This window comes from Rosa chinensis, chromosome 2 (assembly GCF_002994745.2).
Source record: "Rosa chinensis cultivar Old Blush chromosome 2, RchiOBHm-V2, whole genome shotgun sequence".
NCBI lineage: Eukaryota > Viridiplantae > Streptophyta > Magnoliopsida > Rosales > Rosaceae > Rosa > Rosa chinensis.
In genome coordinates, this window is record NC_037089.1 from 11,787,746 (window position 1) to 11,810,573 (window position 22,828).

Consider the following 22,828-nt stretch of genomic DNA (forward strand, 5'->3'; position numbering starts at 1 on the left):
CTGACATGGCAGATAGGAGCTGACGTGGCAGTGCGGCGCTGACGTGGCAGGGCTGACTGGATGCTGACTTGTGCTGACTGTGTGTCTGCGTGGACGCTGACGTCAGTGGGCCGCGTTGCTGGGCTTCAGGGCAGTCCCTTGCTTCTGGGCCGAGTCTTCTTCTTGATTCTGGGCTTTTTGGTTGGGCTGACGTAGGGCTGACTGAAGCAGGGGCTGGGATGACCAGGTAAGCTGCCGACGGTTCAAGATGGAACAGCTTTTGGTTGCCGGTTTGAGGTCCTTCTGGCCGGTTCCGGTAAAAGTTTTTTCGGTTCCGGTAATCTGGGATCTGGTTGCAGCTTCTGGTGGAGTATGGCTACAGGAGGCTGGGAGGAAAGCTTTGAACCGGGCAGAGGGACTTTCGTTACTTCCGGTGGCCGGTTTGGTGGTTTTCCGGCCGGTTCTGGGGGTGGGGCCGCCGGTTCTGGACTCTTGGAGTTGAGATCTTCAAGGTGGGCAGCGGTGGTTTCTGGGATTTGAAGGCTACGAATTTAGGGCTTCAGGGTTAGGGTTTCGTGCTGATAACGTGTTTTAGGGAATCAGAAATTGAGAGATAAACGCTGTGTATTCTCATTGATAATAGGGGCCTCTTTATATAGAGGATTACAATGCATAGAGATAGAATCATACAAGGAAAAAGAATCTCTAGATTCTTCTAATTGAACCCTATTACCACTAGGTCAAGTAACCTAGAGTTTGGATTAAACACAAATAGAGATATCCTTAAACAGGCTGTTTATTGCTATTATGACATCTTTTGCTTAAAAAATGACAATAATTACAAACTTACAATGACCAGAAATTGGATCTCTATATCTTAGAGAATCTACAGTAAAACCTCGAAAATGAATATTTGATAAATTAATAACATCGATTAAATAATAAATTTCTTTAGTCTCAACTCGAGACCAGTGCATATTACTAGGAACCTCGCTAAATGCATAAGATAATAGTTTTTTTAGACATAACCAACAAATATATAAAGTAATAATTTGATGAAATAAATGAAAAAATATGACAAAAAATATTAATAATCGATGGAATACATAAAAGAAATAATATATAAAAATTCAAAATAGATATTACTTAAGGAACTTTTAACAATTTGTAAATATTTTCTCAATTTAACTATTTTTCAAAATATCCTTTTATAATCCTTTGATTTTTCATTGTGTCTTAACCGAATTAAACTTCATCCTTATTCTCAAAAAAAAAAAAAAAAAAACTTCATCCTTAATTTATTGCAACGCATGAACCAGATTTGATATATTATTTTTCATTTTGTAGCAAGTAGTTATTCAAAGTTATCGATCACTGCTTGAAATGTCTCTTTCAAAGAAACATTTGATATAGCATAATTGTTATCTAAATATTGATTATCTTCGGTAGACAACCTAATCAAATTAGATTGTGTCATATAATTCAACTAAGAATAACATAAAACTCTTTCAAAAGTAATAAATATTCATTTATCAATAAATTTGCATATCAAAATAACGCGACTTTTCTCTCTGCTCTCCCTTTGCATCTGCTAGGGTTAGGGCTAGAGTAAGGTTGAGCGGCAGCTTTTTCATGGCAACTACTTCCCCAAGGACGGCGAGCCGGGCTTCGAGGCTTGCGTTGCAGGACAGGGAGGATCCGGTGGACCTTGGTGATCTCAGGAACCCTGGGAAGCCTTTCCTCTCTCGCAATCACTTCATGGTTGGACGGTTGAATTCTTGTGGATCGGTGAATATAGATTCATTTCAGAGTGCGATCTGCTTTATGTGGCGTCTGAATGGGATTGTGGGAGTGCAGCAACGATCGGTTCCTATTCTCCTTTTCCAATGCCAGAGACATTTCTAGGGTTAAGAGAGGCGACCCGTGGTGTTTTCAACGTTCAATGGTGCTGCTCAATGACTAAAGAAAAAAGTCTAACTATTTTGGGCAAAGGTACAAAGGACAGGTCAAGGCCCAATGAAGCCCAACAATAGGCCCAACCTAGTCCTACTTCACCTTTTGTGCAAATACGTTAGAAGCACCACCGTCGACCACCATCATCGCCATCAGAACGAGGGCTCCACCTTAATGACTACGACGGCGCATCTGACATCACTGCCATCCCTCTGGAGTGTGTTGGGATATAGGTGGAGATCTAAAACTTGCCTCCAGTATTTCTTACCAGCGATACTCTCTGATTGATTAGAGAAACAATTGGGCCGATGCTGGAGGTGGATGAAAGTGGGCTGCGTGATGGTGAGGCGCCGGTACTGGTCAGGCTCTCAATCTGGAATCTAGTACGTCTTGAGAAAAGCTTTAGGGTTTCCCCCACAGAGGTGGTGGATCTAAGATACAAGTATCTATGTTTGATAGGGAGGTGTAGATCTTGTTGGATGATTAACCATGGAGGGGCGGCTTGTCCTAAGGCGGCGAAAGCTGAGGCGATGCGGGAGGGCGAGATGGCGGCTACGACGGCATCTCCTATACCATTGTTTCTGGCTACCACACCTCCTATCCTAGCCTCTTCAACTCCTCTTGTTCATATGGATCTCGAGGAGCCCGTTAGGGTTTCTGGGGTGAGAAGGCAAAGGGTTAACAACATTGTTAGGGTTGGGAAGCATCCAAAGCATGGTCTTAAGCTTGTGCCCATGGAGTTGCAGTCTGACTTTGGGCTATCATATGAAGGTTTGTTCGAGGTCTCTGTTACCTCAGTAGAGAATAAGGTGAAGAAGAAAGGCAAACCCCGTGGTCGGAGAAACAAACCCAAACTTGTCGATGTTCCAAAGAGCTTGGAATTTATGGCAAATAGCCTTGGGGTTCGGCCATGGACACCATTGCAGTTATTGGTGTGATGCAGGAACCCCTTTCCCAGGAGGGTTAGGGAGGTTTGCTTTACATTATTCTACTCCTATGCGTATTCTGCATTGACTTGTGGAAAGGTACACCACAGAAGGTCTTAGACCTTAAGCTTATTAGAATAGTTGCTTAGGGTTAGGGTAATGTTAGAGAAATAGTTAGATTTCATCTTCTTTGTATTTTTCTTTTTTTTTTGGACTTTGGTCTTTGCATTTTCTTCTCTAGGATGTAGTAATGAATAATTTGAGCAATAGCCTGACTAGCTATGTAGTCAGTGCTTATATGAGCAACGATTGTAAGGGTCTGGTCTTTGGATCCCCCAGTTTGACCTTGTAAGTTGTATGATCTTTTAATCACATGAATATATCTTTCTTTCCCCTAAAAAAAATAAATATTCATTTATCAATAAATAACTAAATTATGCATTTATCGATAATATAATAACCCCTCTAAAGTAATAATTATTGTAGTCCCGACATTATTCATTTATAGAGGTTTTACTTTACTTGTTTTAGTAGATTGCACATTAGCACGTCCCTAACTAAATGGTCCAATATTGTACAGTCTAGTGGCAAACAATAGACCACTCTCTTATATTTTATACAATGGTGTTCACCTGATTAGTTGCTGACCAAATAAATTGTGCTCAACCACTGTTAGTGACAGGACCCGCCCCGAATTTCACCTTAAAATCTGAGGTGGCCCTGTGGGGCCCACCTTAGGAATAGCTCTACCAAAAATGCCGCAGAGTCACCCCTAAAATGGACTATCCACAAATCTATAAAACACACAAAACACTTCAAGCAAACCAACCTTATACTCCTGGAGCCACCCTGCTCCCAATTACCATAAACTCCACTTTCACAAAACATAAAACTCAACTTAACAATACTAATCCCAAAGGTTATCAGAGCAATACTAATACACAAGGATATAAAAAGAAGAGTAAAGGATCAAGGGATCCTACAATGCGGAAGTAGTAACAATTATGCCTCAAATGCCATGTACGCCCGACCTCCACTAATTCGCCTGTAAACTGGGCATTTGAAACCGAAGGGTCCAGAGGAAAGTAATTTAAAACACGTTAGAGTGAGTGGACAAAATAAATAAATAAACAAGATAATTCGAATAAAAGTAAAGCTTTAATACTTTCCCACATGTTCATCTTTTAAAAACCTTGATGCATGCAACGTGGATAAAACATATTTTCGCAACATGAAGATTCGTGAAAACATTCCAGCCCCGTTGGTCAAAAGAAATCAAGCTAGCCCTGCTAGCTGAAGGTATCAATCAAATATAGGGAAGAAGTTCTCACCATACAAATAAGGGAGTCTCCCAGGCTCGGGTCGGAGCATCCCATGCTCTGCTCTACTCACCCACGAACACATAGTAAGCAGTAGGCCTCATCAACGGGCCGGGCCGAGCTTTATTGTAAATTGAAGGAGCTAAGCCCATCCATTTAATGCGGGCCTCACGAGCTTTTTCGGGCCTAGCCGGGCTAAGCCTTGCGGGCTTTATTTACAAATAAATCTTTAAAGATAATATTTTTTATAAACTTATATTTATATATCATACACTCCAAAGAGAAACCTCTATCAACTTAAATAAAATGGGAAAACCGACCATTTAATGAGATTATTATAATAAATTATGAGTGTGGTAAAAAATTTAGCCAATTTCACCATATTTTCGAATCCGATCGAATTGGTCAACCGTCGTCACTTGTATGTTTTCTTGGTTGACCGATGACATGACCACATCGAAATGTGCTTATTTTTTCACATCATGTCTGTAAATATTCGTGGACATAAGATAAAAATTTCAATTTTAATTGCAAAGATGTTGGCCTATATCAATTTGCCTCCTAAAATCGTATGACTTGTATATTGCATTTAAATTGTTGAAGTTCATTCTAAAGCAACCATGAAGTGGAAAATGAATTTAGAGAAATCAACCGCTCGATTGAGAGATTGTAATGTTTTATGGTGATTGTAAAAAATTCAGCTAATTTGATTCTCGTTTAGAATTCGATCAATTAGGTCAAATTTAGTTACTCTTATAAACCTATATCTATATATCATACACTCCAAAGAGCAACTCCTATCAATTCAAAGAAAATTGAAAAATGGACCGTTCGATGACATTATTACAATAAATTATGAGTGTGGTAAAAAATTTAGCCAATTTCACCATATTTTCGAATCCGATCGAATTGGTTAACTGTTGTCACTTGTATGTTTTCTTGGTTGACCGATGACATGACGACCGCGAAACGTGCTTATTTTTTCACATCACGTCTGTAAATATTTCATCGATAGATGTGCGTGGACATAAGATAAAAATTTCAATTTTAATTACAAAGATGTTGGCCTATATTAATTTGCTTCCTACAGTTGTATGACTTGTATATTGCATTTAAATTGTTGAGGTTCATTCTAAAGCAACCATGAAGTGGAAAATGAATTTAGAGAAATCAACCGCTCGATTGAGAGATTGTAATGTTTTATGGTGATTGTAAAAAATTCAGCTAATTTGATTCTCGTTTCAAATTCGATCAACTAGGTCAAATTTAGTTACTCTTATAAACCTACATCTATACATCATACACTCCAAAGAGCAACCCCTATCAATTCAAAGAAAATGGAAAAATGGATCGTTGGATGACATTATTACAATAAATTATGAGTGTGGTAAAAAATTTAGCCAATTTCACCATATTTTCGAATCCGATCGAATTGGTCAACCGTCGTCACTTGTATGTTTTCTTAGTTGACCGATGACATGACGACCGCGAAACGTGCTTATTTTTTCACATCACGTTTCTAAATATTCTATCGATGGATGTGCGTGTTCATAAGATAAAAAAAAAAAAAAATTAATTACAAACACATTGGCCTACACCAATTTTCCTCCTAAAGTTGTATGACTTATACATTACATTTAAATTGTTGAGGTTCATTCTAAAGCAATCATGAAGTGGAAAATGAATTTGGAGAAACCAACCGCTCGATGGAGAGATTGTAATGTTTTATGGTGGTTGTAGAAAATTCAGCCAATTTGGTTCTCGTTTCGAATTCAATCAACTAGGTCAAACTTAGTTACTCTTATAAACCTATATTTATATATTATACACTCCAAAGAGCAACCTCTATCAATCCAAAGAAAATGGAAAAATCGACCGTTGGATGAGTTTATTACAATAAATTATGAGTGTGGTAAAAAATTTAGCCAATTTCATCATATTTTTGAATCCGATAGAATTGGTCAACCGATATGTAGAATATATATATGCATTAATGCATATATTTTATATAGAAGTATAAGAACTTCTACACACACACACAGATATATATATATATATATATATATATATATATAAACACACACACACACATATATATATATATATATATATATATAAACACACACACATAGATTAAATCTATGTGTGTGTGTATATATATTTATAAACACACACACACACATATAAATATAATATTTTACGGGTATTTACGGGCCGGGTCTAGCAGGCCTTTGGCGGGCGGGGCTGGGTTTTTGCGGGCCGGCCCACTACCCACCGAGGCTGGCTTTTTAAAGGGCCGGGCCGCGGGCCTCCATCGTGGGCCCCACGTGCCGGCTGCCACCACCTCCGATGGCCACCAAACTTTGGTAGCAGTACCTACTCAATAGACACAACAACTTTCTCAACTGAGACAAAGTCAGAAAATGAGTAGAAGTACCTCAACAATTAAGGTTCATTGAACCCGATTTGTGAATAGTGACCCCAAACTTCAAACCATCGATTTTTCCTCCACGCTTCAAATCGCTGCAAAATACTTGGGGAGCATTATCTACGTCTCAAGGCGCTTCCAAAGGACTAAGGTTTGTCGTCTGTGGTGGCAGGAATCAGGAGAAACCGGCGTTGACCTCAATCTGCTACAGTGACTGTCCTCTTCTTCTCGTTGCTGCACCTTCCACAGTTCAAATTAAGTTACCAAACGAACCCATAAATGAAGAGAAGGAAGAGAGCTTTTCAACGATACCTTATGCGTCAAAATCCGTCACCGGATGGAGGAGATATGGCTCGAAGAAGGTGAAGGGGTCGGAGAGGAAGACTCGGTAAATTTCCGAGCACAGTAAATAGAAAATTATTATGAACAGTAACTTTAGTATTTTGCCCATAACTTTCGCATACGAACTCCGATTTTTACGTACCACATATGCACATGCTCGGTTTAACGTCTTCTACAACTTTCATGAAGGAAATTTTCTCAAATTTTGACCCGAACAAAAAGTCAAATTTTAGGGCCACTAAAAGTACTGAAACGACAGTAAAAGTGAAAGTAAAGATCGTTTACCATTCAAATGACTAGTAAACCGATGAATTCAGGTTCGAGACATTATAGTTAGATTTATATTCAGTGGTGGAAAACAAAACAACTTAACTTACTAATAATTTCCTCCACTATAAAATTTATATCTAAATTCAGTTGAACACAATTTATTTGGTCAGCAGGTGAACAATATTAATATTTAATATTCAATATTTAGCAATTAGCAAAATAAGCACAAACAAAATATTTGAAAAAAGGAGTACCATTTTCAGCAGGGGTGACAATTTTGGTAACAAATTTGACATTATTTGGTAACAAATTAAACATAGAGAGAGGATGCCTCTATAAATTTGGCAGACCCTCCTCCTTCCCCCACTCCCATACATTTGACCCTCACATTTCCGACGTGTCATCCACCTATTGGCCGCCCCTATTTACCGCTAAAAGCGCGTCCCTGTCCAAACACAGAGCTACCAGCGACTCGATCCGTCCTTAAAATTCTTCAAAAACCCACCCATCATTTCTCCAAAACCAGCACTAGTCTTAGTCCTCCCCATTTTCGTCAAACTCCGAAAACCACAATGGCGTCCCAGAACGACACCGCCACCGCCAGATCCGGATCCGGATCCGGATCCAACGGCGAGGAGCGTCGCAAGGTGGCGCTGATCACCGGAATCACCGGCCAGGACGGCTCCTACCTGACGGAGTTCCTCCTCAACAAAGGCTACGACGTCCACGGCCTGATCCGACGCTCCTCCAACTTCAACACCCAGCGGATCAACCACATCTACATCGACCCCCACAACGCCCACAAGGCCCGCATGAAGCTCCACTACGCCGACCTCACCGACGCCTCCTCCCTCCGCCGCTGGCTCGACACCATCGCCCCCGACGAGGTCTACAACCTCGCCGCCCAGTCCCACGTCGCCGTTTCCTTCGAGATCCCTGACTACACAGCCGACGTCGTCGCCACCGGCGCCCTCCGCCTCCTCGAAGCCGTCCGCAACCACGTCGACGCCACCGGAAGGACCAATGTCAAGTACTACCAGGCCGGGTCCTCCGAGATGTTCGGGGCCACCCCGCCCCCGCAGTCGGAGACGACTCCGTTTCATCCCCGATCCCCTTACGCCGCCTCGAAATGCGCGGCGCACTGGTACACCGTGAACTACCGCGAGGCCTACGGGCTCTACGCCTGCAATGGGATTCTGTTTAACCACGAATCGCCGAGGAGGGGAGAGAATTTCGTGACCCGGAAGATCACTCGGGCCGTGGGCCGGATCAAAATCGGGCTGCAGAGCAAGCTGTTCTTGGGGAATTTGAATGCTTCAAGGGATTGGGGATTTGCTGGTGACTATGTGGAGGCAATGTGGATGATGCTACAGCAGGAGAAGCCTGATGACTATGTTGTGGCCACCGAGGAGTCGCACACGGTGGAGGAGTTCTTGGAGGTGGCGTTTGGGTATGTGGGGATGAACTGGAAGGATCATGTTGTGCTTGACAAGAGGTACTTGAGGCCGTCGGAGGTTGACAATCTGAAAGGGGATGCAAGCAAGGCGAAGAAGATTCTCGGGTGGAAGCCCAAAGTTGGGTTTCAGCAGCTGGTGAAGATGATGGTGGATGAAGATGTCGAATTGGCAAAGAGGGAAAAGGTTCTTGTTGATGCTGGATACATGGATGCCCAGCAACAACCTTGATTTTCGTCTTCTCCGATTTTTGGTTCATATAAGTTATAATGTGGTTTAGTTCAATGGATTCTAGAGTTCCAGTAATTTACTGTTGGTGGTTCTTTGTTCCGAAAGTTGTTTGATTTTTCTGTAAGGTCATTCATTCTATTTCAGCAGTTCCTACAGTTGAATTATTGTTGCAGTTCATGTTTTGGATGGTGAAGCTCACTGGGATACGCCGGATCGAGATCCCTTTCATTTTACAATAATTTTAGTTCAGTAAAATAATTTCATTTTTGTGTCGGTGATGGGATTTGTTCACTTCACGTGGATCTTATTAATGGATACTAGCTTAATTGAAGGAGGGAAGAGTAACAAGAAAAGCACAAAATCCTGGTGGGTTGTCTTGTGTCCTACTGGTCCTTTTTTGTTTTCTATAGATCTTTCAAGTGAGAAAGACTACAGCAGCACTTTCACTCGCTAACACTCGCTCGTTTTCTTGAAAATAGATACTTGGTAATCAACGATGAATATTTTTTCGATTAACAGCAATAATATGATGTCACTAGAATCACAAGCTCTACAAAGTATTTGTACAAGAAAGAATGAAAACAGAATCAGTCTAACTTGGTTTCTGTAGAAGGTAGACTTGGGGTTGGATCTATTTGTAGATCAGACGAGGCAGATTGGTGTTCTTGGTGTGCAGTGCAGATAACCAAAGGCTTGACAGATGACCGAAGAGACTCTGGTCCTTCTGCGGATATTCTCTTGCACACTGCATCACAGTTGCTAATAACCTCCGTCAACCTTCCTTTAAGTTCCCCAATCTCTACCTGCAGTGCATGAACTGTGTCCATGTTTCAATGTATAGATTAATTTTACAAAAGTGTACAACTCATTTATCCATACAGTAGGTCCATCAACATCTGTTAAAGCAAAAGATCCTACGCAGAACTTATATTGCATATATGATGAGAATAATTACCTCCACATAAATGTTGCGAGGATGTCTTCATTGCTGTCACTGAATAATTAAAACGTTGCTTAAGTTTAACAGACAACGCGTCCGCAATTTCTATCTTGTTCTCTATCTCTTCCTGCCACAATTATCATCAAATCATGGTTAGATATTTCTCGTTGGGAGAAAGGAAGGCAGAGCAAGTCAATTTCCCAATATGCAGTCTTCCCAAATCTTAATTCCTAGGAAATACAATATGCAGTCTTTCCCAAATCTTAATTTCTAGGAAATACAGGTGCTCTTTATCAGATAGAGCAAACGACAAAACTCATTCCACAGTCCAAACCATAAGATTTCTAATTTTCAAGACATGAGAATAACAGGGTATAATTCTGTCAATTTTGAGCAACTATTAAATGAATGCATAGATTGCAGAACCTGTTCAGCAAACCCGCTGGCTATATTATTAAAAGATAAAAGGAGCACGAGCTTAAGTTTAAATTGTAACATTTCCCTCAACGAGGTTGATCACTTCCAATTACTTTTTATAACTGATTTTAGTCTTAACCATGATCCCCTTGCTTCAGTTCCGTTGTTAACTAGAGCATCTAAATGGATCTCTAAGACAATACCCAGTTAAACAAGCATTCAGGATGAATAATACTAAAAGATAGCTATATCAGCTCATCAACGAAACTAAAGAACTAGACGAGTTCATAATATGCCACCTATTATAGATGTGATAAAACAATGATCTCAGCCAACCCTGAGTCTTTTTGGTAAATTAGGACCTTCACCAAACTAATTGCATGTGAATAGTTTACGATCTAAAGTGAACCCAGATCAACCTAAAAGTTGGCCTGATGGAGGAGCATAAAGCCACACTGAAGAACAACCTAACGCTTATACTCACGAATCATCACACTGAAGATCAATATAAATCACGCTCCTATAATCTTCCCTAAATTCTAAAATTAATCAATGTTCTTCCTGGACTTTGAGTTTGCATTTGCTAAACCCTTCCAATAATCTTAAATAATAAACTGAAGTGCTGCAACATCTGTTCTTTGTGTTGAAACTCAAAATTCAAAAGGCACTGATGCATCTTATTACGACAAACCTGTTTTTGGCTCAGCTTTTTGACATTCTCCTCCTGCCACTCACGGTACATCGAGAAGAGTTCCAGTAACACTTTCGGATCCACAATACCTATATAGACAATTCAGAGCAGACTCATGAGTAACCAGCCTCATCACCAAACAATTTCCACTTTGAGTCAACGAAATTCTTGAAACAATGTTGCAAAGACAAATACATAGCACCTATTCAATTTCAACCACTGTGCTTATAGCTCAAGAATTAAAAATACTGAAGCATAGACAATGCTGTAGACCCTAGGCATTTAGCTAGTCAGTAAAAATTTCATACATTTATACTGCTCTAATCCTTAATAGCTTAATTTTACTCTTTTTGCAGGAAATTAAGAAGAAGAAGAAAAAACCCATAACCACAAAATGTCAACAAGAAGCTTACTGGGAGCTGAAGAAGACGAAGGTTTCCTCACTAAAATGTCAGTCAAGCTACCCTCACTTGGGGGTGAAGTCAGTAATGGCGTCGACTGCAATTAACAATTTACTGTCATCAATTCAAACCCTAACTAACTTTACCTTTCAAATTAATCCTAATTTGAAATGCAGGAAATACAGACTCACAATTCTTAGGGACCTGAGCCTCTCTAATATAGGATCGGCCACCTCCGATCGCTCAGACACCGTCGTGATTTCATCGCCCGGCCGCCTCTGCAAGCATAATGAGAATTTTATACCATCTACTAAATCAAGGAAGCAAAAAATTGGAGTTGATCTAGGCGTTTCTAGCTGAACTACCTGTGAGCTCGAGAGTGAGGATTCTGTGGCACCCATAGTTGGCGGTTCCAACGAGCAAAACGCAGCGTTTCAATGGCGGTACTGAGGTATAACGGACAGAGGGAGTAGTTGAGCGTGAGCCAACTCGCGCGTGTATGAGAAGCGGCGGGAATGAGGTTGGTTATTGAGCATACATGTTTTTTTTTATAAAACGACGTCGGTTCACCAAGTTTGCCTCCCCTCCCCCTATATATAACCAAACGACACTATCCATTTGAGTCAAACTCCACCGTGGTCCGCCACTCACAGTCAATCAGATTTCCGGTCACCTACTTGAAGCTTCAATTTATCAAACCCTAACCTCATTCGTTAGTTTAGGAATTTTCACACCAGCATGAAAACTCGCAATGCCGGCGTTCCTAAACCGTCGACGACCGCAAAGAAAACGCCGCCGGCGAGAAAATCCGCTTCCAAAGCACAGCCGTCTCCGTCAGTAGAGACTCCTAAAACCGTCGAGACAAAGCGGACTTCTGCCAGAGCAGCCATGCAGGTCAAGAAGACTGAAACCGCTCCCGTTACTGCTTCAAAGCGCCGTCAATCCTCAGGTACGGATTAAACTGATCGACTCGTTCCCTGTTTCATTTCAAACTTCAAATTATTAGGTTAATTGATTTAGGAGTATTATTTTTGTTGCAAATTAAGTTTGTTACTCTATGAAAATCAGTAGCTTATAGATGAATAAGCTGGAGAATTAAGCATAATATAGTTTTGCACATGAATAATTGAGTAGCTGCTTGAGTTTATTGATGGTAGTGTTAGTCTAGTGATTGACTTGTGTTTGAATTACTAGCCGAGGACTCGGCTGGTGGTGCTAAGGGGACACTAGGCACTAAAGTTGGTGTGGGAACTTCACCAATAGGGAGAAGGACTTCCGGGAGAGCAAAGGCACCGGCATCGGTGTATGTTTCAGCACAGGCACAGTCTGCTAAGGCAAAAGGAAATGCATCGAATAAGAAGAAAAAGGTAGATATCAAGGATGTGGAGTTCACAGAGGAGGAGGTCATGGCTGAGTTTGATGGAAAACCTGCAGGGTTGGAAGAAACAGCTGTGGGGGAAGAAGTACCAGCCGTTGAGAATGTTGGAGTTTCTGCAACAGATGAAAAAGGTGCTGTCAGAGTAGAACTGGATCCTAGTGAAGATGAAGAGGATCCTATTGAGATGGAAGAATCTGTAGTTAAGGAGGTTGCAAAGTCTTCAGAGAATGTGCCGCGCTGTGATGAAGGGGATCCTGTTGAAGTAGAAGAATCTGTGATTGAGGAGGTTGCAAAGTCTTCAGAGTGTGTGCCGCTGTGTGATGAGGAGGATCCTGTTGAGAAAGAAGAATCTGTAGTTGGGGAGGCTGCAAGGTCTTCAGAGAATGAACCACCCTGTGACAAAGAAAGTCCTGTTGCGATAGAAGAATCTGTAACCGAAGAGGTTGCAAAGTCTTCAGAGAATGAACTGCCCTGTGACGAAGATCCTGTTGCGATAGAAGAATCTGTAATAGAGGAGATTGCAAGGTCTTCAGGAAATCAGCCGGCCTGTGATATAAGACAATCTGTAGTTGAGGAGGTCGCAAGGAATTCAGAGAATGAGCCGCCCTGCGCTGAAGAGGATCCTACTGAGATAGAAGAGTCTGCAATTGAGGTTGTTACAAAGTCTTCAGAAAATAGATTACCCTGCGATGTAAGAGAAAGAGTGGAAGTGAAAGCAGAACAGAAGGCAGAGTCTAAGGATAATGATAGTAATGAGGAGACCTCTTTTGAGCCTGCTAACAAGTTACAAAATGACAAAGCAAGGTTACAAGGAGAAGATACTGATCTTCCAAAAGAGATGTATGCTGTTGATGAGGAAATGGAATATGGTGAGAAAATTGATCTGGGAGAACATGGAGAGGAAGAACTTCCGGCAGATGATGCAGAGGATCATGAAGAAGAAACTGAGACATTGGAGGATGAACGCCAGCAGTTGACAGCCATCGCAAAGGAGCGCAAGATAAAGAAAGAGCGGGAGGTATTTCTTGATGGTCTTGATCCGGATGTTGAGGAGGAAGACGTGAGAAGGGTCTTTGAGAGGATTGGAGGGATAGTTGAGGTTAGGTTACAGAAGAATCCTTCAACTAATAAGAATAAGGGTTATGCATATGTGGAGTTCAAAGATAAGGAGCATGTGAGGCGTGCTTTGTCTGAAATGAAAAACCCTGCTGTATGGATCTTACTTCGCCCTTTTCCTGTTTCAAATTTTTTTATAAGCTTCCTTCTAAATACCAATTTTCAGATTCGAGGGAAACGATGTGGGACAGCACCCAGTGAGGACAATACCACGTTGTTCATAGGTAACATCTGCAATACGTGGACAAAGGAAGCTGTAAGTGACCAATCATTTATTATTTATTTATTATTTACCTGAATAGACAAATCACTAAACAGATATGTATGTTGATGTAAACCTAAACAAATAAAAAGTCAGACAGTATAAATGTCTTTAGAAGTTGTTAGTATTCTTCACTGGATTTTTCACTTTTTCTGTATCATAATGTGGGATGACAGATTAAACAAAAACTAAAGGATTATGAGGTTGAAGGCATTGAGAACATAAACCTTGTCCCGGATATTCGACGTGAAGGGTTGAGCCGAGGTTTTGCATTTGTTGAGTTCTCTTGTCATGGTGATGCTATGCTTGCATACAAGAGGCTTCAGCAGTCTGATGTTATATTTGGCCACCCTGAAAGGACTGCGAAAGTGGCCTTTGCTGAACCTATATGTGAGCCTGACCCTGAGGTCATGGCCCAAGTGAAGTCAATATTTGTGGATGGGCTTCCACCTCATTGGGATGAGAAACAGGTTAGAGAGCAATTTAAATGCTATGGAGAAATATTACGTGTTGTTCTGGCCCGAAATATGTCTACAGCCAAGCGGAAAGATTTTGGATTTGTTGATTTCTCTAGCCACGAGTCTGCTGTGGCATGTGTTAATGTTGTAAACAATACACCACTGAGTGATGGGCATTTAAAGGTATGCTTCTGCTATCCTCTTCGATCTCTTTCAAAACAAATAATGAGGTGTCTGGCACATTGCAAAAATAAATGGACTGGTCAAAGGATGGGGATGTCCTTTACCAGGTTTACATGGTAGTGACTTAATTATTTACGATTCTTATTTCAATTTTCATTTCCTTGTAATGGTCAATTTTCACCAGATGTTTGTATGTCATTCATGACAAATAATAGCTGTTGGATTTACTTACTTTCAAGTCTATCTTGACGGATTAAACACTTACGTTGGTTGCCTTAATTTCAGATAAAAGTGAAAGCAAGACTTTCAAATCCTTTGCCTAAAACTCAGGCTGTGAAGGGTGGAATACGTGGTGGATTTCGAATTGGCCATGGTGGCAGCGGTGTTTCAAGATTTGGTTGAGTTCTTTTTCCTTATTATTTTCCTATAATAATTGTTTTTAATTATTATTTTTTATAATTTTTTTTTTCAAGTTAGTTTGATTTTCTCATCATTTTCTTTCTTTAACTCTGTTGGTTGTAGGTAGGGATTTTGGTCGCAGTGGACACACTTCCAATCGTGCAAATTTCCAACATGACAGACATGTTTATGACGGTGGACGTGGTCAAACTGCGAGGATGGGTTTCAATCAGCATAACTATGATTATCCATATGCTGAGTTTCGTGGACGAGGTTATTATAGTGCTTATGATTGTGTTTTGTAGTTTTCAGCTTACCAATCTCATATATCGTACTCATTCTGTACTGTAAAATTCAGGGGGCAGAAGGGGCTTTTTTAGAGGTGGTCAATTTTCATCTGGTGGAGGTTCTGGAGTTGCTTCCCCATCACCAAGACCTTATGTTGATAGATCTTCGCATGGTGCCCCTGATAGAGGGCGAGGTATGCCTGCTCCTTTTAGGAGGCATCCTTATTCTCCAGAAGGACACTTTGATGGGCCACATATGAGGGGTCACTTTGATGGGCCACACATGGGGGGTCACTTTGATGGGCCACACATGGGTGGTCACTTTGGTGGGCCACACATTGGTGGTCACTTTGGTGGGCCACACATAGGTGGTCACTTTGATGAACCTTCTTTTTATGATGAACGTGATAGAACACAAGGCATCAAGCGCCCATTTCATATGAGAGTAAGCTTTTCTTTATTTTTATTTTTATTTTTATTTTTTGTTTTTTATTTTTTTGTTCTTCTCTATTCCCTTTTATGATACTCCATGTCATATGAAACTATGTTATTTTTAGGACTATGATCCTGATTACTTGGAGCCTAGTAGACATCGGCCACGATTGAATTATAATGATCCAACAGCTTCATTTCGCGGAAACCATTATAGTGGTATGGATATTTCACTCATTATCTTCCCGGGCTTGCCCGTTTGGTTACTGTTTTTGCTAGTTACTCACTGAAGTGGCTTCATCTTTTAGATACTTATGGAGCTGGTAGCAGTCTCTACCCTCATGAATATTATGGTCCTGAAGTAAGCAGTTAATGCCTATGTGTTGCTGATTTTCATCGTATGTTATCATGATGATGATTTATTATTTAATCTCATTTTGCAGTCGCATTATGGTCCACATTCATCTTATTATGGGCGCAATCAATCATATGGTGGGGGTCGCTACTATTAGACCCTAGAACTATTCGGTAATACAAATGGTTTGCAATTTTAAGTTATAACTTGTCATTTTGAAGTACATACATGAATGATCTGATTGTCCTATATAATTGTGATCAGGTGGACATGAATCTTTAGGATGCAGTGTTCAAGGACGGACAAGTGGCTTGCTGTGCCTGTTAGAAATTAGTTGCATATTTCTTTTCTCTCTCTTGCCTTTATCCTGCTTTTCCTCATATTATCCATCTTCTTTACCTAACAGTTGTTTTTTGAGAAAATTTGGGTAGGGATTTCCCAAGTTTTGATGTTTGTAGTTTAGGACCTTAGGTAGTGTCTAAGGGCCTTTATTTAGAAACTAGTAATTATTTGTATGATGGAGGTTGAGAGAGATTTACCCCTTTAGCCTAGGCCTGGACAGCTTGACGAACTTTGTTATGACTGTTCTTCTGAAGTTAAGATGCTTGTATGATCATGGTTAATTTTGTGGTTTAAAGGAATGAAGTTTGGTTATTGGAAGTAAAAGCTTTGTGATTTAGGATGTTAACTTTTCATGGAGATACAAGAGTTAAGATTAAGCATGCAGATTGAAACATGGAGATTAACCTGAAGGTTTGATTGGAGACACAAAATTTTAGTGCATCATGGAGTTATGTTACCTGGACACAAAGGAGATAATGGATCATGATATTCTCTGAGACTTTTTTGTTTCTTTCTAATATTAATTAGAGTTATCATCTGACATGACTTTTCTAGGTTAAAGGTTTTCCATGGTTGCATGGAAATGTTATGCCAGAGGTCTACTAGAATTTATGACCATTTTTTCTGGCGGGAAGGGAGCAGCCACCAGTTGGAATAGAATTGTTTAAAAGAATTTTGTTCAAGGCTTATTTTCGATGAGCATAACTGATGGATCAGGTCATGTGCTTTCCGATTACTTTCAATTTCATATGTAGTTTATCATTGTGGGAGATTCCGGAGGTATTTTCTTGTGGCACCAGTTTATGTGGTTGAGATCTGATTTAATTGTTTTCAGGTGAAAACTATGGGTGAGTGGTTTTTAAGGTCAAGTAGAAGTATTTGTGATTGTCCTTGAGCTATTGATGGAAAACTGGGAATAGTAAGGTACAAAACATGTGTGTTGGGGTTTCACTACTCACAGATCTCTAGTTCTAATCATCACTTTTGGACAATGTTTTATTTTGAAAATTAGGATAGATCCTAAACATGCTAGATGGTGTTCATAATTGAAGACCAATGTCTTTGATTTGGGTTCGTAACTTTGTAATCATTTTTTAGATTGATTTCAGTAGGGCGTTTTGACTTTCTGATGATATGATAGGTTTTGGAAGTGCTTGCCGTTTACTTTTGTGAAATTTTAGGGACAGAAGCCTGATGTTCTAGTCACTACATGTCTGTGTTATATTCTTCCCGTAGTTTTAAGAATTTGAATGCTTTTTATGATTTTCTGACCATTGTGTTGATGGCCTTGGGGATACTTGTGGTTTGCAAATTAGACTTTTTATTATCCATCCCACCTAATCTGTTATTGCTCAAGTGAGTGAATGGCCATAGGATAGTTTCATGCCTATTATTGATAGTTTGATCCTTTTGGTAGCAGTCGTTGACAGTACATAACTAAGGAATCTTTTTCTCAGTCATATATGACTTCCATATCTTGCCGTGAACTTTGCGTAGCTGCAGCTAATGTGTATAGATGCATCTTCTGATTTTGATCCTTTTAAGGTAGCAGTCGTTGAGAAACAGTATTTAACCTTAAAAAAAAAAAAAAATTGGTCAAACAAAACAGTGCAATTGTATGATTTACATAGCTTGCGTTAACATTGTCACTTTGTGGTGGATTGCCTTGGCTAAATTTTGAGCATAATCACTGCGGCCTTGTTGATTTGGAATATAAATTTGTGGTAGTCCTGAAAGTTTGTGTGCAGGAAACTTGGAAGTCAGCTGATGTTTTTCCAAGTAGACTTGCTCTGCTCTTGGCTGCAGAGAGTTGTCCCTTACCTTTTCTCTATTCCATTCCTGCCTGCATTATTTGTATGTTGAATAAGATCTATATGTATTATAAAGTATGTTTAGTAACAGTTGAATAGTATGTACTTCTATTGGTCGAATGGGATCTGATATTGCTGGTTGATGAGCTTCAGGGATCATGTGGTTTTGTTTCTCTTTGGTTGAACTTCAGCTTTCACTACGAGGAAAAAATTGTCGTGCAAGAACCTCGGTGATAATAGATAACGGGCAGTAAAATTCACGGTTTCCATTTTACAATCTACTCTATATTTCATTTTTAAGTATCTTAAATATATTCTTTTTGTAAAAATTTAACCAAAAAATAGGAAAAAACGAGTGTAGATTGCTAATTAGGGAGTGGGTGCTGTGTATTCTTTGATGAGTGTTGTCTATGTATTGTAGAATCTAACAGTCTGTTTTACAATTAACCAGCATGTTATTCACTGAAAACAAGTAAAAGAACTTTAACTTTTCTGCATTTTCGTTGGTTCTTAAATGGAAAATCCATGGATGCAGAACATTTGTTTGTATCATTTTAACAACTGGAAGCGCACAACACACTCGAGTATCCCAGAACTAGATAAGAATGAATAGGGATATCCAACAGAGTAGTCCCGAAAAAGTACTAGAAGAAACCCAACCATGTTATACTAACCTTTCCTTGTAGAGAAATTGTTACTATTTCCTACCTTAGTTTCACCCTCAAATGCCAACCATTTTTGCTCCTTCAACGCACATTACAACACCCTCCTTTTCTTCTTCATACCCCCAAAAAAATTCACTTCGAAACACAAATTAAACCCACAGAAAATCAGCCTGAAAAATTCGCAAGAAAACACACTCTTTACTCTTCCCACTAAACAAAACCAAAGCCCCAGAACTTTCTGTCCACGTGTACGCTCCCAATCCTTCCACTGCACAAACTGGCGATCCCTTAGCCATCCAATCAGATGCCTCCGTTGCTTTGCCGCGGATCGCTCCCTCCAGATAAATACAGAGAGGAACATTTTCTTATGGCGTTAGACGAGTTTAGCGTTCATTTCTAGAAAAAACCGTTGTTGTTGCTGCTCTGATTAGCGATGTCTGCCACTGAAGAAGTCGAAGCTCCGACCGTGGAGGCCCCGCCGGCGACGGAGGAGAAGCCAGTGAGGGAGAAAAAGCTGAGGGATCTGAAGGAGAAGAAGCCCAAACAGCCCAAAACCAAAACCAAACCCAAAACCGCTGCTCATCCTCCCTATTTTCAGGTTAGTTGAATTTAATTTTTGCTATGGTTTGATGGCGGATATGTGTTTTTGTTTTTGTTACTGATGTGATTGTAAATTTTGTGCAGATGATCAAAGAGGCACTGTTGGCTCTGAACGAGAAGAGCGGGTCGAGTCCTTACGCCATAGCCAAGTACATGGAGGAGAAGCACAAGGCAGTGCTTCCGGCCAATTTCAAGAAGACTCTGGCTCTGCAATTGAAGAACTCGGAGGCGAGAGGGAAACTGGTCAAGGTCAAGGCCTCTTACAAGTTGTCTGAGGCGGGGAAGAAGGACAAGAGCGCAAGTAAAAGAACAACTCGAGCTTCGAAGCCCAAGGAGGAGGAGGAGAAGATCAAGACTAAGACTAAGACTAAGACTAAGGTGTCTGCTGCTCCAAAGGTGACGAAGAAGAAGCCGGCTAAGAAGAATAAGAAATCGAGCGCTGCAAAGCCGAAGCAGCCCAAGTCGATCAAGAGCCCTGCTGCTAAGAAACCCAAGAAGGCTGCTGCTTGAAAGCATGTCAAAAGTTGTATATAGGTCTAGTGCTAATAAGTTGAAGAAGGTTATGTGTTTTGGTGTTTAGGACTGTTGCTCTGTTTCTCTTTTGGGAATGTGAAATGTGTAGGTTATGAGTGGTACTGGGTCTCTGTAATTTGCTACCTTTTGGGTTTATGATGGAATGAAACTGACTTTTACTAATTGTGCATTTTGTGGTTGGGTGATTCGGGTTTTATTTTAGTCTTTTTTACCTTATTTGCTGAATATCAATAACCTAAAGAATTCAGATGATTTTAGTCTAAAGAAGAACTTGCTTGTTTGATAGCTGCAATTTCAAACTGCGCCATGATCAAAGGCTTGTAAATTGATGTGAGCCAAGTACTTGTACTCCAAATCTGGTAGATCTTTTGGAGGACAGAATGGATAAGCAAGAAGGGCATTCATGATGTATCCAAAATAAAGTAGAGCAGGAGTGGCCAACAATAGGAATCCCCTTTTTCCAAGAATGGTTCCATTACATATGATGCAGAAACAGAGTCCCATTTAGCAAAAATCAATCCAAAGTGGAATATATTCATAGAATCTGTGATATTTTACTCGGTTAGCTTAATCAGGATTTCTAGCTAGTTTTAGTGTCCAGAGTCCAGACTGCCATGTCTACGCCATATTATTTAGGCTATGGTAGCAACTAGCAACATTCTCTGCTGGAAGATAGAAGGGGGTTCCTCTTCAACAGTATTGGAAAAATTATGGATTACGAGGCTAGTTCCGCTCGGCACGCAAGAAGATGGAAACCGTGAGCCTCTTCATGTTGGTCATATCATCATGTTTGGCCGGCCCGCCAAGTTTAGCCACTAGTTGCTGTATCTGGAATAGTTGGTCGAGCTTTGTCTCAACTACTCCAAGCCTCCAGTCCGTTATGGATCCGTGTCAAAGGCCCAAGCATTGTCAATTTGGATAAACCCTAAATTGTCTGTCTTCTGAGTTATATATTCAAAACCAATTTTATGACAAACAAATTACCAACTTTTGTTAATCTCTTACATAAAATGAAAAGTTTCAAACTTCCCATAATTAAATTACATATGAAATGAGATCTCTATTGGTAAGTAACTATTAGCTTTTTCTTCAGAATGGGATCAAATTTAGTGTTGGTATCACTTAGCAAGTTGTGTCGAGAACATCGGTGTATAAATGCAACATCATGACTCTTGAGAGTGAGGTTACTATTTCTCTCCGGCGCCGTTTGACTAATAAGAATACACAAGATAAAATAAGCCCAGTGTCCCTTTCCCATTGAAACGCTGAATTCCCATTGGACATGATCAATTGGTGTCACTCTACTTGGGTCTTTTTTTTTTCTGAATTGGCCGGTCATGCTTGATTGTTCCATCCAGAAGGGCCGATTTGCATTTCTTGGGTTCCATATATATATATATATATATATATATATGCCATTATGGTACTAGCTATCATTGAAGTTCCAAATGGAAACTTGGTTTGGTCAACCAGCGTAGTAATTGCTATATATTCTTCTTGATCCTCTATCTCGCTCTGTCTGTTCAGTTTCAAAAGCTAGCATAAGATGATCGAGCACTCACTTTCTGAGCTTGTGGTGTGGAAGCTCTGGGTTGGCCCATAACCCGACCAACCCGACCAAGAGACGTAGTTATATATAGCATATTAACATGTCTATAATAATATCCTTTTTAGCTTTTGGTGTATTGGCCTGGTTTGGTGATTATAGAACTAACATGGTTTTTCACTGTACTAATTACACTCATTTGATGAAACGTGAAAGATCCAAACCAAGTGCTCATGAAGTCATGGGCTGCTTCTGAGTTCTGAGTATGACGTTTCTGCGGCGGGGTCGGCAAAAGAAAACTATTTAACTTTTGCTGTACTAAACACTAACATGGAGAAGTGGAAACCTAATCTGTAACGTGCCTTGATAAAACATGGTGGAGCTAATATCTTTCAACTGGATTTATACATATGATTAGCAAGCAACCCATGATCATGGCGAGATGTAGTGATAATTAAGAGTCAAGAACTCATAGTCTTTATGGACAATGTGGAGAGAATGTTTATGAAGTTGACAATGAGCAGCATCTCAACATGTATTCTCTTAGATTCGGTAATGAAATACCATCGAGGCATTTTATCAAAGACTTCACCCATCTGGCTAGTATTATTAGTTGAAAAAACACACCTCAAGCGCTTTCGCCTTTTGTTACAATTATGATATCGAGTATGGAGATAAATGATCTACTACTCCGATTCCAGGATACAAGCTTCAATTCAAACAAATGACAATTAGTGTCAATTACTCATACGTTAAAATGGCGTAACTGATAGAGGAAATACTATAAAGTCTAGGATAATTGGTTTTTTTTGGTTGAACTCGAGCATATATTCATCGATCTAAAATTAGATTGTTCGGATATGAAGTTCAATATTAATACACGTACGTCGTTATTTGAAGAATGTGATCGAGCTCTTCCGGAGTGATGACTTGCCCCTTCTCCTTTAAGGATCAGAATCCGGGATTTGGGTAGGCGTCCTTAATTCTTTTAGGTAGATGTTCTAACTTATAATCCTCTGTTTATATATACCTAAAAACAAGTTCAATATACATGTTTACTTAACTCTATCTCTATCTAAACACATACACAGAGAATAATCTTAACGCCG

General features: G+C 40.1%; 4 protein-coding genes across 4 annotated transcripts; 3 read left to right on the forward strand and 1 right to left on the reverse strand.

The window, feature by feature from the left end:
- Positions 1 to 7,682: 7,682 nt before the first annotated feature.
- Positions 7,683 to 9,178, forward strand: LOC112187470 (GDP-mannose 4,6 dehydratase 1). Its single transcript, XM_024326270.2, has one exon. The coding sequence runs from the start codon at positions 7,790 to 7,792 to the stop codon at positions 8,900 to 8,902; it is 1,113 nt and encodes a 370-aa protein (XP_024182038.1). The 5' UTR covers positions 7,683 to 7,789; the 3' UTR covers positions 8,903 to 9,178.
- Positions 9,179 to 9,385: 207 nt separating this feature from the next.
- Positions 9,386 to 11,888, reverse strand: LOC112187471. Its single transcript, XM_024326271.2, has 6 exons — positions 11,717 to 11,888; positions 11,543 to 11,629; positions 11,364 to 11,448; positions 10,951 to 11,039; positions 9,858 to 9,969; positions 9,386 to 9,719 (listed from the first exon to the last, which is right to left on the reverse strand). The coding sequence occupies exons 1-6, from the start codon at positions 11,750 to 11,752 to the stop codon at positions 9,490 to 9,492; spliced, it is 639 nt and encodes a 212-aa protein (XP_024182039.1). The 5' UTR covers positions 11,753 to 11,888; the 3' UTR covers positions 9,386 to 9,489.
- Positions 11,889 to 11,944: 56 nt separating this feature from the next.
- On the forward strand, positions 11,945 to 16,887 carry LOC112187469 (nucleolin 2). Its single transcript, XM_024326268.2, has 11 exons — positions 11,945 to 12,300; positions 12,546 to 13,939; positions 14,012 to 14,101; positions 14,284 to 14,748; positions 15,034 to 15,145; positions 15,271 to 15,420; positions 15,506 to 15,879; positions 15,992 to 16,085; positions 16,175 to 16,227; positions 16,310 to 16,394; positions 16,486 to 16,887. The coding sequence occupies exons 1-10, from the start codon at positions 12,090 to 12,092 to the stop codon at positions 16,376 to 16,378; spliced, it is 3,012 nt and encodes a 1,003-aa protein (XP_024182036.1). The 5' UTR covers positions 11,945 to 12,089; the 3' UTR covers positions 16,379 to 16,394; positions 16,486 to 16,887.
- A 2,509-nt stretch (positions 16,888 to 19,396) lies between these two features.
- LOC112187472 (histone H1) lies at positions 19,397 to 20,335 on the forward strand. The gene is made up of 2 exons (XM_024326272.2): positions 19,397 to 19,637; positions 19,724 to 20,335. The coding sequence occupies exons 1-2, from the start codon at positions 19,473 to 19,475 to the stop codon at positions 20,147 to 20,149; spliced, it is 591 nt and encodes a 196-aa protein (XP_024182040.1). The 5' UTR covers positions 19,397 to 19,472; the 3' UTR covers positions 20,150 to 20,335.
- The last annotated feature ends 2,493 nt before the right edge of the window (positions 20,336 to 22,828 follow it).

Excerpts from the sequence above, each read along its gene's own strand:
- LOC112187471 (XM_024326271.2), bottom strand. The coding sequence starts at position 11,752 with ATGGGTGCCACAGAATCCTCACTCTCGAGCTCACAG. Across the intron at positions 11,040-11,363 it reads TTCGTCTTCTTCAGCTCCCA|GTATTGTGGATCCGAAAGTG; the intron begins GTAAGCTTCTTG and ends TTGTCTATATAG. Across the intron at positions 9,970-10,950 it reads AAAAGCTGAGCCAAAAACAG|GAAGAGATAGAGAACAAGAT; the intron begins GTTTGTCGTAAT and ends TAATTGTGGCAG.
- LOC112187469 (XM_024326268.2), top strand. The coding sequence starts at position 12,090 with ATGAAAACTCGCAATGCCGGCGTTCCTAAACCGTCGACGACCGCAAAG. Across the intron at positions 13,940-14,011 it reads CTGAAATGAAAAACCCTGCT|ATTCGAGGGAAACGATGTGG; the intron begins GTATGGATCTTA and ends ACCAATTTTCAG. Across the intron at positions 15,880-15,991 it reads AGCGCCCATTTCATATGAGA|GACTATGATCCTGATTACTT; the intron begins GTAAGCTTTTCT and ends TGTTATTTTTAG.
- LOC112187470 (XM_024326270.2), top strand. The coding sequence starts at position 7,790 with ATGGCGTCCCAGAACGACACCGCCACCGCCAGATCCGGATCCGGATCC.
- LOC112187472 (XM_024326272.2), top strand. The coding sequence starts at position 19,473 with ATGTCTGCCACTGAAGAAGTCGAAGCTCCGACCGTGGAGGCCCCGCCG. Across the intron at positions 19,638-19,723 it reads CTCATCCTCCCTATTTTCAG|ATGATCAAAGAGGCACTGTT; the intron begins GTTAGTTGAATT and ends AATTTTGTGCAG.